General features: G+C 51.0%; 1 protein-coding gene across 1 annotated transcript in view; it reads right to left on the bottom strand.

Moving 5' to 3' along the window:
• The window catches only part of DNAJC11 (DnaJ heat shock protein family (Hsp40) member C11), a 788,848-nt gene that overhangs the window by 277,106 nt on the left and 493,685 nt on the right, over positions 1-18,057 (bottom strand). Inside the window, exon 5 of the mRNA XM_086922163.1 lies at positions 1,200-1,328. Within this exon, the coding sequence (XP_086778289.1) occupies positions 1,200-1,328 (129 nt within the window). The remainder of the gene's footprint in view (positions 1-1,199; positions 1,329-18,057) is intronic.

The following is an 18,057-nucleotide window of genomic DNA, read 5'->3' as shown; positions in this document are numbered from 1 at the left end:
CCGTGTCGAGGAGTCACCCAAGCGGCGTGAACCGTCAGGTTGAGTCCCTTATCTGTCATTCGGACTGTCGGACCCTGAAAAAGCTACAAAATCTCCGATCAGAGCCGAGTGGGCGCTTCTGCTGGCTTTAACCTCTCCTGACAAATACCCGAGCACCGTCCTTGAAAAGTCAGGGCACGTGCACAGAGCCACAGCGTGGTGACTGCGGAAGTCATTTTGCATCATGACTAACTTGCTGCGAAGATTTAGATGCCCTGACAGAGGAGCCAAAAAGGCAGATGTGTTTTTAACTCAAAATGTATGAGCTACTGCACAAACATTCCCAGGTGGAAATTAATCTTTTAAAAAGTTGGTAATTGTATCCCTCCATACATAAAGATGAGGGAATAAATAAAACTTGAGCGGCACTTCATTCTGAAGTTACGCCGTGCTGGTTTGCGTTGCTAATTCGGAGCCGGCGCGAGGCATGCTGGGTAACAGGCGGCGACGTTACTGTACAAACACAAGGAGATGATGGACGGGGCGCTGAAACTTTTTAAACGCTCACCCCCAGTCACAGATCTGGGTGTAATCCATCATCGTTCTATTGCTCACTTGGCCACCATGGTTCAGACACAGCTATATGCAAATCAGTCTTTACCCTGTGCCTCATGGGAACAGTCGGCCGAACTGCCAAGCCATGTCTTCACTGGACCGGAAACAAGCATCCTGGGACCGGTTTCGGATGCATAACCCTCATCAGCCGGGCTAGCTTGAATCCAGTGGCAAAGTGAGCAAGGGACCCACTTCTGGGCATACCCTGCCAACTTAGGGCGAACAAAGCAAACACAAAGAGATGATGGTCTTGTGTTTGCTTTGTTCGCCCTAAGTTGGCAGGGTATGCCCAGACGTGGGTCTCTTGCTCACTTTGCCACTGGATTCAAGCTAGCCTGGCCGATGAGGGCTGTTAGCACAAAACCGGTCCCAGGACGCTCGTTTCCGGTCCAGTGAAGAAATGGCTTGGCAGTTCAGGCTGGACTGTCCCATGAGGCACAGGGTCAAGACTATTTGCATATAGCTGTGTCTGAACTGGGGTGATGAAGTGAGCTAAAGAACGATGATGGATTCAACCCAGATCTGTGACTGGGGAGGAGTGTCTGCAAAGTTTCAGCGCCCCCTCCATCATCTCCTTGTGTTTGCTTTGTTCAACGTTACTGTACCTCAATTGACTGGGCGATGTGCATGCGGTTGATTTCAATGTGAGGGAAGGTGCTCCCGGGCGCGTCTTCGAAGTCCTCATCGTACCGGTCAAAGAGCTCGGTGGCATCCACGCCCACACTGATGGTCCCCTGAAACGAGAGGAGAAGAAAGTTACATGTCTGCATAACGCATGATGAACAAACACACTATAAAAAACCACCTGCAACAACTCCTCTGAAGACATGATGTAACATTCACACATTGTGTGGTGCTCGCGATTGGACCAACAGCTTCAAATGTTCCTCAAAAGGGACACGTAATTTTAGGCATGTAGAATTATTAAGTAGATGCACGGTGCGTTAAATGGAAATACAAAGGTGCTGGTACTCCTGCTCAGAGTACCTGTTTGTTCCTGAGAAGTGCCTGCACTCTCCCAATAAATGTATTGCCGCAATGGTGAGAAGTAAGTACTTCGGTTTCCAAATTAAATAAGTGCGGGTACTCAGTACCGGACAGCACCTGCCCCTTTACAGCACTGAGTCTGCAAGTGCAAACATACGGGAATACAGGCAACACACAGACACAGACACACACACACACACACACAGTATCTCTCATCATATACCTGTTATCTACTTGAAGCAAAATATTTTGAGATTTAATTTTTCCTTTCTTTAAAGATTAACTGTTGCGCTCTCACATCGCTTGGGCGTTGGACCCTTCCCAACACAAACGCAAGAACTATTTCACAATGTATTGGATACCTGCGAAACTAACAAGCCGGTCAGTTAGGGCCTCATCTATCTAGTAAGAATACAGAGTCCTTCGAGTTTACCAATTTTCCAAGTGCAATCACTATGCAGATTATGTACTGCTGATCATTATAGGCGATTACCTAATTCTAAAAGAGGATTGCAAATATCACTTCCTGATCTCACATGTCATCATATTCAGAACCACCACAGAACAATAAAGCCATTTCTATTTCTTTTCCAAATACTCTGTATACACTAATGTCACCTCACTCCATGAACTCTATCAACCTGCACTTAAAACACCATGATGGCAGCATGGATCAGCGCACTGTTCACAATGCAAACCAACCTTTGATATGACCTTCTTCATCTGACTGTAGTCTGGCCTAAGGGAATACCTGCTCCTTCTTTCGGCTATTTTGGGGTTGAATAATGTCTGATAATTAAAAATGTTTCCACATCAACAAGTCCCTTCACGGCCAAACATTTTCTATAACAAAAACACCTCAAATGCTTGTGGTCCGAAATCAACGTATGGGGCACCGGCCTACTAGCAGCAGAAAAAATCACTATCAAAATAATTGTAAGAGTTCATGTCAGGCCCTCAGCGATGACCTGGGTAGGTTTGCACTGCTGAGTGACCGGTAGGCACACCCACTTAACTCACTTTTCACTTTCACAGGACTCAGAGTACCAGTAGTAAATAGGAGTATTAAAAAGGACTCGAAAAGTTTAGCCAAAAAAAGCTGAGTGGTCTAAACTTTGAACATTTGCGGAATGACACTCTGAGCCTAGACTTTTTTAAGGACCACCTAGTAAAATTTACCAATGAGTACTATTCAGATGTACCCTGGTGGATATAAAACGTAGGATTATGACCAAACATGCTAAAATGTGGAATTCACTGTATATATGATATGCACTCAGTTTGATTATTGTTTATAATTCCTTTGCAAACAACAAAAATGTTTCCTTGCAGGAAGATCGTATGTACAAATATAATATAAAAAGTAATCAAACTATGTTTAGTTGTGAAATTGAATATTCGCATTTATGAAAACAAAAACACATAAGATAAATAGAGATTGGGGCGTGGCCAAGATGGCGGTGTGAGCGGACGTGCTCTGCCGAGCTCCCGCCGCCGGTCGCCGAACTTCAGCACAATTATAGCACCTATCCCGGCCCGAAGGGTCTCGCGGAGTGCCTGACACCGGCGTTGTTGTAGCGGGGACGCCTGCGGTTGGCGCTGACAGCGGAAGACGCCTAGTTCTCGCCGGGACTGGCCGAAGCTACTGCGGCCGTTGGGGCCTGGCGTGTACGGAGAGGCGAGAGCGAGGCCGTGGTGGGCGGAGCCTGAGGACCGCCTTGGTGATACCCCGGGCGGGCAGCGGTGGTGGCAGCAGGTCCGGCCCGCGCGGCGGCGCGCGAGGCTTCCCGCAACCCCTTCGCAGAGGCTTCTGCGGACCTGCTGCCGCTCCCGGACATCGGAGCCGCCCCCGCCCTGGCGGCTGCCGAGGCTGCCGGTGTGCATCTACGACGACGACAGCAGCGCCTGGAGTGCCCTTACAGCAACCAGAGGTGAGGTGCAGGGGGTGGACGATCGGCCCCCGGCGCCCAGCGGGGCAGACCCGGCGGTGAGGAGGTGACCGGGGGGGTGAGGCAGTGGCGTTGGGCCCCCCCCTCCTGCAGAGCGCCCGCTTTTCCCTCCACCCGGCCGGGCTGAGAAGCGCGACGGCCCGCCATTTTGAGAGGCCTGGAACCGCGCCTGGGACAGCACCCTCAGTCGGCCTGTGCTCCCTCTCTCCACGGCCTGCTGCCACCACACTACCTCCCTAAGGACAGGCACGAGGCCAGACACTCGCCCACGCTGTGCACCGAGCGACAAGTGGCAGAGGCCCGACCTGCGCAGAGACCACTAGCACGTGGCTGGAGGCCGACCAAGGACCACGCATTGGTGCCACGACACGGAGGGGAATCCTGCACTTAGCACCTCGCCTGCCCACTCGGGGGGCTCCCTACCCCGTGTCTGCCCAGATTCCTCAGCACTGGCCCGCCATTTGGTACCTGGACCCGGTCCTGCTCCTGGCTCCCCCGACTGGCTCGCTGATCCCCGAGCTGCCCGCGTGCCTGACGTTGCGGGACTTTGGCGCGCTTGAGGTTTTGGGCCCCGCAGGCCACCAACACTAGTGGCGGCCGCTCAGCACACTGGAGAGGGCCTCACAGGGTCATGTCCAACAGGAGGACCCGGAAAGACTGCACCATCACAGAGCTCTTCACCCCCGGCACTATGGGGAAACGGACGGACGTCGCGACGACCAGCCACCGAGTGGGCTCCGAGAAGAAAGCCTCGGACTCTCCGTCCTTGGGAAAGGCGGACCCAGAGGGCCCGGTCACGCGCTCTTTCTTGGAGTCTCTCTTTACTGGTCTGCGCGAGGACATACGCGCCCTGAAGAAGGAACTCCAGGAGGAAATAAAGGAGGTGCGCCGCGACACCGACGCCATTGGGGAGAGAGTTGCGGATTTGGAGACGAAATGCGACACGCGGGATGCGGAGCTTGAGGCACTGCGACAGGAACTGGTACGCATTCATGATCAGCAAGTAGACCTCCAAACTCATGCCGAGGACTTGGAGAACCGCTCCAGGCGGCACAACATTAGAATTCGGGGAGTGAAGCAGTCCCCAGACACGGAAGATCTCTTTCAATTCACCCGGGGACTGTTCAACCATATTCTGGGCCGGCCGGCGGACTCTCCCCTGGGACTGGACAGGGCACATCGGACGGGCCCGCCTAGAGCTAATGCGGCCCACCCAGCAGACATCCTAGTGTGTGTGCAAGACTTTAGGACCAAAGAAGAGATCCTCAACAAGGCACGTCAGATGGCACCAGTCACCTTTGGCACACACTCCCCAACTTTATACCAGGACCTCGCAGCCCTTACTTTGGAGAAGCGACGCACCTTTCGGCCGGTCACGGCGGAACTACGTAAGCGCAATATCTCCTACAGCTGGGGGCACCCCTTCAGACTGGTGTTCAGACTCGGCAACAACCTCCACCAATTGCGCTCCCTCAGAGAGGCTTGTAGTCTACTGGGCATCGAGGAGCCGATAATGGAAAAGGGCCCTGCGAGTGGGGGCACTGCCGGTGAGGACACAGCCGGGCGATGGAAGCAGCAACGACGTCGCCACAGACCGCGGCGCCCCGCAGCAACAGAGATGGAGGAGGGTCGTCGAGCGGCGGTGGAAACCGTAGCGCAGGGCTTGGTGAAACCGGACATTGGCTGACCCCCAACCTGTGGGAGCACGGGCCCAGGCGGATTCGATGAGGCCGGGACTGCTTGAACCGGCGGCAGGGGCGGAGGCTTCGGACTCCACACACTTTCCCTGCTGTGACCCTAACGACCTGCCCACTACGGCGGACGGGGACAAACTCCGTCCGCCTACACCGTGGCCATTGCCTACACACCAAGGATACACCTTACTACGGGTCCAGCGGACTACTACCTGGACCTGGGACTGTGTTTGTTCGAACTTTTTTCATGGTTGGGATGACGGGAAGGGGGGTGGGCCGGGAGGGGGGAGTTGCACTTGTTGGGATTGGGGGGGGTTGAGGAGGGGGGGGGTGGGGGGGAGGGAGGGCTCTCCTTGTCCAGGGGGTTTTAACCTTGCAGATGGGGTCGGCGGACACACCCGTGCCGAGCACGACATTGTCCTATGGCACGCACCCGCAGCCCAGAGGCGGGACCTATCACCTTCCTTATTGCCCCCGCCATGACGCGTCACCTGACTATACTCTCACTTAATGTGCGGGGCCTCAACAACCCCATCAAGCAGAAAGCGATACTGTCCTTCTTGGAACGCTCGAAAGCAGATATCTGCCTCCTACAAGAGACACACCTTGTATCTAAAGATCAACACAGACTTAAATCGCGCTCCTTCCCTTGGCAGTTTTTCTCCTCCACCCAAAAAAAGATAGCCGGGGTGGCAATCTCAGTAGCCAGGTCCTTTGAGGGGAGGGTCACATAGAAAGAGGCCGAGATCAAGGGGCGGCTCCTCCTCCACAGTTTCCAGGTTGGGGGCCAAACACTACTAGTGGGCTCTGTCTACGCGCCGAACGAAGGGCAGGAAAAGTTCCTACACACTGCACTAGAGTAAGCCACTACTACTACACACCCACACTTTTCTATTCGGTGGAGATCTTAACCTAGTGTTCCACAACACAGCAGATCGCTCAGGTCAGAGGCTCGGACAGGTGGGGGCACTCTCGGCATCAGGACACACGCATCTAGCAGATCTAGGCCTCATTGACCTATGGAGACACGCTCATCCACAAACGACTGCATACACATACTACTCAGCAGCACGCAAGACCTACGCGAGGTTGGACTATTTTTTGTGTTCCTCCCAGCTGGCGACACAGGCCACGGACGTGGAGATACTCCCGGCCTCGCTGTCGGACCACTCACCGGTGGTGGCGACCTTTCAGATGGCGCCCACGCCGGCACCCCAACGACACTGGAGGCTTCGGGACGGACTTCTGCAGCTCCCGGACACTCAAGACAGGCTTAAAACCGTGATCACTCAATTCTTGTCTCACAACGCAAATGGGGACACGACTAAGGCCACGCAATGGGCGGCCCTCAAGGCGGTCCTTCGCGGTGACATCATCTCAATCGCCGCCGCTAACAATAGGGAGAGAGCGCTGAAAAGGGCCGAACTCACTCAACGGGTGGCAGAATTGGAGCAGATGCACCAGCGCGGGCGTGGCACCAGTTGTGCACCGAGAGGAAGATGCTGGCTGCCCTGGACCAGGATGTGGCGGAATATGCCGCCATGCGCCTCAAGCACGCATACTACACCGGGGGTGACAGATGTGGGAAACTCTTGGCAAGTAGGCTTCGGGCGCAGACTCAGAGGCAGCAGGTACGATCCCTCCAATCTGCTAGTGGCACCCAGCTCACGGAAGACGGCCTTCGGTAACTTTTACGCCGCCCTCTATGATGCGGACCGCCTGGACCCGAGCGCCGGAATGGACTACTTGCGAGGCGCAGCACTCCCCACCCTAAATCAGGCGCAGGCGGAATTCCAAGATCGGCCCATAGGCCTTGAGGAGGTCATTTCGGCGATATCCCGCCTCAAAGTGGGGAAATCTCCGGGACCAGATGGCTACACAGCGGCCTTCTATAAGACATTTTGCCCACAGGTTGCCCCCCTCATGCGTGACCTGTTTAATACCTTTGATCAGCCCGGGGCCATCCCCCCAGACCTGCTCGAGGCGTCTATCTCCGTGATTCCCAAACCCGGCCGCGACCCAACCAAATGCGGCTCCTACAGGCCTAGCTCTCTGCTAAACATAGATCTGAAGCTTTACACCGGCATCCTCGCATGTCGCCTAGCGCCTTACATGCAGCAACTGATTGAACCTGACCAGTCAGGCTTCATCCCCCAAAGGCAGACCAGTGACAACACCCGGCGAGTCCTCCACCTTATTGAAGCCGGATCGCTTACGAGGCCGGGCTGTATGCTCCTCACTATCGATGCTGAGAAGGCATTTGACAGGGTGAATTGGCCCTACCTTGACCAAGTACTGCGGCACTTCGGGTTTGGGGAAACCCTCCGCCACCGCATATTTAATTGTTACCGCCGACCCAATGCAGCGGTACGAGTTAATGGCCATACCTCCCCGAGATTTGACATCGGCAGGGGTACCCGCCAGGGTTGCCCGCTCTCTCCACTCCTGTTCGCGCTCTATATGGAGCCAATGGCGCAGAGAGTGCGACACCACAAACTCATCTCTGGCATTCCATTTGGCGGAGACACGCATAAAATTAGTCTGTATGCGGACGATATCCTACTGTCCCTCACCAACCCGATGCAGTCACTACGCGCACTCTTTGCGGAACTCCGTACCTTCGCACTGGCGTCGGGCTTTAAAATTAACGAGGCGAAATCGGAGGCCCTGAACATCTCGCTGCGGTCTGATACACTGGAGGAGGTCAAAGCGGAGTTCAAAATGCAGTGGGCGGATGCCTCTGTCTCCTATCTGGGCGTCCTCCTGACCCCGACAGTGCAGGGTACAGCATGGACCAACTACGAGGCGCTCACGAAGAAACTCCAAGAGTAGCTGCGGCGCTGGAAGCCCCTCACATTATCCTGGCTGGGTCGGATCGCAGCAGTCAAAATGACGTTACTGCCCCAGATTCTATATTTGTTCCAGACGCTCCCCTTGAGACCGCCGACGGGTGGCTTCAACAAACCCAAACAGAGTTAACGCGGTTCATCTGGAACGGCCGACGACCGCGGTTTAAACATACTATCGCCACTCTGCCTCCTGCTCACGGGGGGGTTGGTATATCCGATCTCACGTTATACTTTCAGGCGGCGCAGCTGCGCACGCTGGTGGAGTGGCATCAATTAGAGTCGGGCAAACACTGGCTCTTCCAGGACCAGGCGGTAGCGGGTCGCACATTGCAGGGGATACCATTCCTGCCACGCCGGCATAGACCCCCTAACCTCTACGCCTCTAAAATCACGAGCACAGTCCTAGAAGTGTGGGACAGAGTGGCCGTGGCCAAGGGATTGACCTCCTTTCCCTCGCCGATGACACTGATTTTCGACAACCCGTACTTTACGCCAGGCCTGGACGCTAGAGCATACGCAGCATGGAGACCGACTCCCTGCAGAGATGCGGGTCACATGTTTGACCTCAAAGGTGTCCTCCCGTTCCACAAAGTAAAAGCAGACTATGGCATCGCTGAGACGGATCGCCTACAATGCCTGCAAGTGCGACACTGGGTACTTCACCCCTCGATCCAACCGGGAGCCCGACGACACCTCACGCCTTATGAGAAGTGGTTGCTGACCCGCACCTCAAATAAAAAACTGATCTCGGACCTCTACCTACTCCTCACCAACATCCACACATACAATGCAGGCCGGGCTAGGTGGCAGAGGGATCTTGGGCGACAACTCACAATGAAAGAATGGGAAGGGGTTTACCACAGAGCCAGACATTCAGCGCACCACACGGGTCTCACTGAGACACTAACCAAAGTCGCCACATATTGGTATCACACACCCGAGAGGCTGCACCAGTGGGACACTCGGGTTAGCGACAGATGTTGGAGGGGCTGCGGGGAACTAGGCACACTAGAACACTGGTTATGGAGCTGCGACAAGCTCTGTTCATACTGGACTCCTATTCTGGATCTCATAGACTCCCACCTGGACATGCAGCTACCTCGTTTCCCAGCCTACATCATACTGGGCCTCCCGAACGCCCTCATGTACCCCCTGAAATCCTGGAGGGGGAAACTGATAGCGCTGGCCCTGGGGGCGGCAGTTCAGAACATTGTAGCCCACTGGAGGGCCGCCCACGCCCCGCAGCAGTTGGGTTGGTTGCATCGTCTCTGGGCAATACTGGGTATGGAGAAGCTGTCACTAGCCTCTGCGGGAGGGGGGCGGACTTTGCAGCGCTTTGGCAGCCATTCCTTACCCTGCTGACCGGGGAATTCAGGGAGGTGAGCTGTCCCCGTTACCTACGTCTGCTGCGCCTTGCAGAAACCCCACTCCCGGAGCCCAAGACACGCACGCACAAACGCAGAGCCCCAACACGTGCAGCGCCGCCTGACTTGTAGAGAGTCAGCAATGACCTACTGCCTATACTTAACTTATGGACAAGGAGAGGGGAGGGAGTGGGAGGGAAGGGAACCTAGGGGTTGTTTTAAGTCCTGAGTTGGGGATTCCTGTTCATTCCTGCATTATTGTTGGCTTAGCTTGCACCTCTATGGCACCTGTTTTGACGCGGCCGGCCCTGGTGGGTTGTAGGCGGCTTGCTGTGTTAACTGAAGTAGATCCCGAAGGGGACACATTGGGCGCCAGCGGGGCCTCAGCACTAGGCTGCCTCCTATCAGGGGCCGATACAGACAATGTCGAGAGGTGCATTATGCTTATTTTTCCTCAATAAAAGATTTAATACATAAGATAAATAGAACACTTGAAGAGTAAAGAAAGTTCTGTGTTGTTCATCAACCCCTTAAGTGCTGCGAACGTTCAGCGGACGTCGTGTGCACTACCTTGGTAGTGCTACGCACGTCCGCTAAACGTCGCGGCCACACCCGCTTAATAGAACGTTCCGCACTGGGGCGGAACGTTTGGCGCAGGGGAGGGGTTAATGAAAAAATGATTGAATAGTTGTGTACCCACCTTATGTTAAAAAATTGAAAGTTTTTTGTTCATTCATTGAACCTGCTGTGAGGAAAAAAACGAGATCCATGGCCATGAGTAATTAAAAAATCTATGGTCCGAGAGGTATTGTGTTGTGTTGTAATATATGAGTGACCGGTAAGAAGCAGGGCCGGCTGCAGTGGAGAGGGGCTACTTTTAAAACCAGGCTCTGGACCCCAACCCCTTTTGATGCTCAAATGCTGCCTGCCCTCAGAGAGAGATAAATAACAGTGATGGATCAAGCCCTGATCTTTGGACTGGGTAAGAGTGGTCTGCTTAATTCAGACACTCTGTTCATCACCACCCCCTTTTCTGAATCGTTTTTGGCCACTATAGGTGTGGCAGGGTATACTCAGACATGAGTCCCTTTCTCACTGCACCATCAGGATTCAAGCAAGCCGGGCCGAAGACGGCTGAAATGCCAGAAACCGGTCCCCAGTAGCTTGTCTCCTTTCTGGTGAAGAATTGGCTTGGTAGTTTAGTCTGCCCTGCTCCCATGATGCACTGGGCCAGGGACAGACTGATTTGCATATAGCCAGGTTCTGAGCTGGGATGGTGCAGTGAGATAAATAACGGTGATGGATCAAGCCCTGATCTTTGGACTGGGTAAGAGTGGTCTGCTTAATTCAGACACTCTGTTCATCACCACCCCCTTTTCTGAATCGTTTTTGGCCACTATAGGTGTGGCAGGGTATACTCAGACATGAGTCCCTTTCTCACTGCACCATCAGGATTCAAGTAAGCCGGGCCGAACACGGCTGAAATGCCAGAAACCGGTCCCCGATAGCTTGTCTCCTTTCTGGTGAAGAATTGGCTTGGTAGTTTAGTCTGCCCTGTTCCCATGATGCACTGGGCCAGAGACAGACTGATTTGCATATAGCCAGATTCTGAGCTGGGATGGTGCAGTGAGATAAATAACGGTGATGGATCAAGCCCTGATCTTTGGACTGGGTAAGAGTGGTCTGCTTAATTCAGACACTCTGTTCAGCACCACCCCCCTTTTCTGAATCGTGCCCTCAGCTAAAGCAAATAGTTTTTTTTGTGGTGTCCTTTAATTTTCTTTTGCGGTTATGCCTATCTTTGACACGGTCTTCTGCCTTTTGGCTAGGTTTGAGCTATATAAATACAATATTCGTACACACATACATAAATAAACCCAGCAAAACAAAGTCCATCACACTCCTAAAAATAGGTGCACAATTTTAGCACAGGCATTTAGCTACCAGCAATGTACGACAGAGCAACAATGAAATCGCAATAGACTATGGCAAACTCTGGGAGGGGGCTATACAAGTTCAGGAAAGAGGGTAAGAATTCAGGACAAAGATTCTGGAAATAAGGTCAGATTTACAGACATCTGTGTAAGTCAAGCGCCAGTATAAACAGTAAGTTAATATATTGCCGACACAAGCAATATTGAGCATCTTATGTAACTGGGCTTATTTATAGATTAAGAACTTGAAAATATTGGAAATATTTGACACCCAACGTAGGAGAAAGTTCCTCACAGTTCACCCTTTTTATGCTGAATAACAGCATCAGAAGCAGTGCTCTTATAGATAAACGTGGATTTCCAGTTCATGGGTAGTAATAGTCCAGAGATCGAGATAAACGTCGAGTAAGTGGTTACAAAAGATTTGAAGGAATAGGTTATGCCAGTGTACCAAAGCCCTTTGGGTAAGTGTAGCACACACTATGTTCACCTAGAATGATGCAAGAACTATATTACACCATCAAACCTAAACAAATGAATGAGAGACAGAAAAGGAGAATAGATAATATTTTGAAACATACCACACATACAATCCTCGATCAGCATGCGAAGAGGTGCCAAACAATGGATCACCATATACCCTGGACAGTTCATTAGTCACTGCATAGTGCAGCTCCACCAACAGCATAGTTCACCACCATACATAGCACAGGGCACAATCACTCAGAACAGTGGCCCACCACCCACCGCACAAGCAATTTTAACCTGAGGCACACTGCACCATTACCCTCAGAACTATGCGCCGCCACCCTGCTTCAAAGGGCACCAACACACTGAGTAATGTACTCCCGCAAGTGGCATAGTGTAGCAACATACAAAGCACAGTGCGCTACAACCATGAAATAGTGGATATAAGGCTCAATTGACAGACAGTCCATATAATTCGTGAACAGGTGGCCACTCTACCTCAGTAGGACATTCAAGAGAGCTAGACAGTCATATCAATAAGTAATTTTTTTTATCACAATGCCGTCTGTGGTAGTCTTTCACTTGCTCTTTGATTATTTGAGATTTTTAAAAACGTCTCCTGGCCTTAAAATGATGACCGGATCTCAACTAAAGCCTGCCTTTTTATCAGATGAAGCTGAGAAGGCTGTTTAGCCCTTATAGGGAAGGCGAGAGGTCTATGTGGCTTGTGAAGCTCTAGCCAAACAACCCTCGATAATGACGTGGGTAGCATGGTATAACGAGGGCCACTTGAATAATGTGATTTTGAGGCCTCTGCATTTTTTTTTGCAGAATAATGAATTTTCCGATTTTGCCACACATTCCATTATAGCTGCACAATCTGCTGAGTTTAACAACACAATTTGATTCTGGCTCATTCGGATCAAACGTTGCTAAAAATGCAGCTACACAAGTTGCCACTAAGTAGAAGCCGCTTCTCAAAGGATGACTAGTCACGTTTCTGTTCCTTATTACAGTTTTGGGGGTTTAATTGGAAATAAGGAGCTGAAGGTTTTGCCCAGACGGTGTTAGCAAGAGTACAAATGACACAATAATCAAGTAATACTCTCACAAGATGTGCTGTATTATGCTGCATAATTTGCATTTTTTACTACATTATTTAGTCGACCTTGCTGCATCTTTTTTGTCCTCCCCTGTCGTTTAAGTTCATAGTACATAGTCCCAAATGTAATAGGATCCACGGCTTTTCATATGCTCACTTTGATTGAACCAAGGGAAGCCTAGAGAGCACAGTGAGTGCCTGAAGGCCTCCAAGCGGATCAAACCACTGGTGCTTCTCATAGATCTTCCTGTTGTCTTCTAAGGGTACCAGTAGCTTCTTGATATCAATGTCTATGCCTGAACCCATTTAACGCTGGCAAACATGGCAAGCTCATGTAATACTGACGCTCGGCAGAGAGGTAAACACTACACTGTTCAGAATGCAAATTCACATCAAGAAATTGTTCATATCTATCTATCCTAACAACCACACATTAATCCACCTAGGCACCACAATGAGAAAATCATTCATCCAAGCACCGATTTGGCTATCCACCCATGTGTCCACCAAAATCCATCCTCCTAAACTCCCAGATCCATCCACTCATCTGTTTACACCCCCCTCTTCATCCAACCATTCACCCACTTAACCATCTACACCCTTTTTTTTCATCCCCACTCTCCATCCATCGAAATCTTCTTCATCCATCCAGACACTGTGCAATCATCCCTAAGGTACATCTTTATTCACTCCCGTACTTTGTGCCCATTTATTTACCCCCTCTTAATTCCTCCTAAACAGCACCGTCCATCCACCATCTACACTAGCTTCATTAAACCTCATCTTTAATCCATCTATCTACACCCTCTTCACTAATCCCCACATTCTCTAGCATACAGGACTATCCATCTTCCCAAATAATGGATATATCCTTTCACCCATCCACCCATATCCATACCTTTGTCCACCCTAAAATGTTGAAGGAACTGTTCTCTGTTGGCATGCTGTGTGACGTTTTTGGAAAGATCGAGCACAACGAAATATATTAGAGCTATGCAACAAATAATAGGGTATTTCAGTGACCAAATGAGTGTTGTGTTTAATTACAGTACAAAACCTAGATGAGACGCTGCATTAAAAAAAATCTATATCTATACTACTATAATAAAGGAAGAACTTTCAGCCTTTGAGGCGGGTAAACTCGGGAACCACAGCGCCAATCCACACACCCGATACACCGTTGGAATCGTCAGGGTGTGTAGATGGTTATAGGCTATTTAAATTTAAAAAAAAACGTTATTTGAAAAAATTTACAGTAAAAAAAAAGTAGTCCCTACAAAGTAGCGCCGGACGCGACGTTCGTGCTCACGTCAGGAGCGCGGGGATGAGTGGCGTCCAGGAGTGCGACGAGGAGCGGCGGACATGGCGCGGGGAGGAGCGGTGACGTAAGGAGCAGCGGATGCCAGCAGCGGTGCGAGCGGCGGACAGGCGGGAGGAGCGGCGGCTGAGATAAGGGGACCCATGTCGGGGCAGGCGGGGGACGGGCTGGGCGGGGGCCCGGGCTGCAGGAGAAAAGAGAATGATCCTGTGTTTTTATGGTGAAACAGCAATCATTAACACACCTCTAGGCCAAAAAGATTAGCTATGATGTAAGCTTTCCCTGCCAATGTACACTCTGTAGAATGGATTGGTCAGCTCTACACCTCTGCAAAGAAGAACAGACATATTTAAAGCAGTATATCAGCAGCGGACAGGCGGGAGGAGCGGCGGCTGAGGTAAGGGGACCCATGTCGGGGCAGGCGGGGATCGGGGCAGGCGGGGGACGGGCCTGGCGGGGGCCCGGGCTGCTGGACAATGTCGGGGCAGGCGGGGGTCGGGGAAGCCTGTTGCTCCCGGACAAGGTCGGGACGGGCTGCTAGTAATGTAATACAAAGCAAAGCCAAACATCAGAAGCCTAACCAAAATCGTCAAAAAAACAGCCATACATAAAATAAAAAAGTAATTTGTTGGTGCACTGAAATAAAACAGGCAGTAGAGAAAAGGGCTCGCTCCTCTGGGAATTTTCAGCACATACCTGTTGTGGTGGAAACGATCGTTGCACTTTGGAAAAGTAGTAAATCACCCACGTTTGTTAATGACCTTCTGTCCCCGGTCAGTGGGACATTTACTATGGGAGGGTTTGCACATGTTAAAGGAGCCTGCTCTGTTTTCACGTGTCAGTGGGGTGTCTTTGTGCATTGCTTCAGGGGGATAGATGTGTGTGCTGTGCACTTACTATGACTTGCTCTGGTCCCTTATGCTGGGGTCGGGTTGGAGAGAGAAACAAGCAGACTAGTCCCCTTCTTCCTAGTCGCCCGTCTGCACACGCAGGAGCCCAGGCAGTAGTTATCACCCTATATAGAGCTTTTATAATATTTAAAATCAATATTTTGAACAGAAGCAGCACCAGGGCTGGGTGGCAATGTAGTGCCTGATGAGATCGCCCATTCAAATCCTTTCAAAGAGTGGCGAGTGTCCCTGTCTGGAGCACAGTTACTTGGGCTGTGGCAAAGCTACTTCAAAAGGAAATGACCTACTAGGTAATGGCTACTTTTCAATACATGGAACACCAAAGAATCCGCACAAGCAGAAGGTCTTGGAGTGACAACAGCAGGGCTTTCAGGATGCCAACAGAATATCAGCCAAGTGAGAATGGTGTCAGAACTCACAGTCCACTCACCGCTCCAGCTATACATTCCTCTCAGCGAATTAACCCATTGACTGCAGCATGAATTCCGCCTTGGTGCGTGCAAATTAATGAGTGGGCGGGGTTCGGACGGCCCCCGGCCATCCTCAATTTTTTGCCATTTTAGTTCTTGCATGGCGCATGCAGCGTCTGCAGCAGGGCTTAATTTGTGCCGGTGCTTGCCGGTGCTTAGCACCGGCACTTATATGACAGGGCCGGGTCTACACTCTGCATCTGCTGCACTGCGTCACATTTTTCAATAATTTAAAGTTACACACTACTGACTAGTGTCTGTCACTCTGTCAAACTCGTGCCACAGCGTGCTTTTTTTGCATCGCAATCGCCTCTCCGAGGAGTGAGTGAGTCAGTCAGTCACAGAGTCACACGCACACTGTGACTATGTATATTTAAATTGTGTTTAAATTGTGTTGAAAATTAAATTGAACCTTGATGGCGGCGCCGCGGATCCTCCTTATTAGCCACTTGTTGCTGCTGGGGCGGGCTGCGGGCCGGAGGAGGACACTGGTTTGGGCGTTTTTTGGGCTGGATTTTGGTGGATGGGGTAGGGGCTGTGCGGCAACGTGTGCAGTGTTTTTTACACATTGCCACGCCCCAGCATAACCATACAGCAGCGTGCAACAGGCGGCTCGCTCACCCCGACCTGCAGTCAGTCATTGCATTCAAGTCGGACCCCCCCCATTCCCCAGCCCAATACCGTCCAGATCGACAGTCGTGCCGCGGTTGATCAGCCATACTGTGGGCAGTCAGTGTCTGGTTGCCAATTAAGCAGCAGAAGTAGCACCCGTCCCGTCCAGGCCCCAAGTAAGTTTCTAACGACCACCTTAGTTAAAAAACCAATGCCGATATCATCCTCATAATCATGTGATTTTTCAGTAGGGTGAGGCGGGGCAGTGGGGGCACCGGCCGCAGTACGGACCTGCCGCCTGCCGGGGTTAAGAAGGCTCACTTAAGTTAATAGTTCGATAAACTGCACCTTTGTACAAACAGTTGTACCAGCAAAGTTTGCACAACTGCAATTCAGCATTTTGTGTATGGACTCACTGGTGCAAATCTTGCCTTTTCAGTGGTGGCACATGTAAATGTCGTTTTTGCACCAGTCGGTCGGTACAAATGCTGGTTTAAACTAGAAAGAAGTGAGAAGCAATGACACGATTAGTGGAGATGGTAAAATGTGTAAGATGAAAAACTTGAGATGTTTTCATTTGAAAGCTTCTTTTGAGGCGCTACAGGCTCGTGACAGCTCCTATATTAATAGTTATCGAGCACCAGAGGAAACGGTTTACTATTTGGGGGAAATACATTTATTTGAAACTTTTCACAAAACGAATGATTGGAAACACGTTATTGGCAGACGTCAATCACAATCACTCCACAAGCCGTGAGTAAATGTTTATTTATTTATTTATTCAAAGTTTTATATAGCGCGAACAAGATCCTTACAGATATCAGAGCGCTTCACAATGGCAGGGTAGGGGCAGTAGGAAAGAACAGAGGTAATGGGAGCAATGTAGTAGTCACTAACATGAGAGGATAATAATAAAACAAAATACATAAAACATATCAATATACAGTCAGGTGAACAGGTAATAAAACGGCACAAGTCATGGGACCCATTACATAGGTGTTCAGGTAGACCTTGGGTGTGTGGCAGGCTTATAACAGTGTTCTAGTATAGAGAACGCACTGAGTGAGGGCATCGGGAGGGTGAATCAGTGACCCAATGTGTCTCATATATTGGTCGGTAGGACGAAAGAAGCGTAGTATTGTCACCATCAGGTAGAGGTATAATGCCAAAGGACAAGGTGAGCATTGAAACAAGGCAATGTAGAGTCTCTGAACCACTACCTATAAAGTTCAGGAGATCTTGGCCAGAAGGATGGTTTTCACCTCTTTCTTGAAGAGTGTGGCTGTGGGCTCCAGCACCAGATCGTTGGCATTGGTGACGCACGACGACCCGTTCCCGGGGTCCCAGCCCATTACATTGGTAGGCAGTTCATTACCACAGCGGGATGGCGCTGTGATACTGTTTAGTGAGTTGGTAGTGCCAACCGCATTATAATGACCCCTCCTCACACCCACCTACTCGGAATCTGCACCCCCCATACTCCCACTCGGGGTCTGTATCCAGGATCACGGGCCGTGACTGAACAAGAGTCCAATACACACCCCTGCCTCTCCCGTTTGTCACCACATCCGGGTCTCTAATCACATGTAATGTAACCACATCACCCTCGCTAGTGGGGCCTCAATCCCCAGTGACCAAGTTCAGAGCCTAAGATCTGAGCAAATGATTGTCACAGGAGGGGTCTATAACAGCATGGGGTAGAAGGTCAGAAACCCGCCCTTAAGAATGAGTAATCTAATGCATTCATGTGTTTAGTGGAATTGATGGTGTATTTAGAAGGTATTTCCTGACCTACGGCGGGCTGA

The sequence above is a fragment of the Lissotriton vulgaris genome, chromosome 5 (genome assembly GCF_964263255.1).
Source record: "Lissotriton vulgaris chromosome 5, aLisVul1.2, whole genome shotgun sequence".
Lineage (NCBI taxonomy): Eukaryota > Metazoa > Chordata > Amphibia > Caudata > Salamandridae > Lissotriton > Lissotriton vulgaris.
The sequence above is the reverse complement of the archived record's forward strand: the minus strand, read 5'-3'. Positions and strand labels throughout refer to the sequence as shown.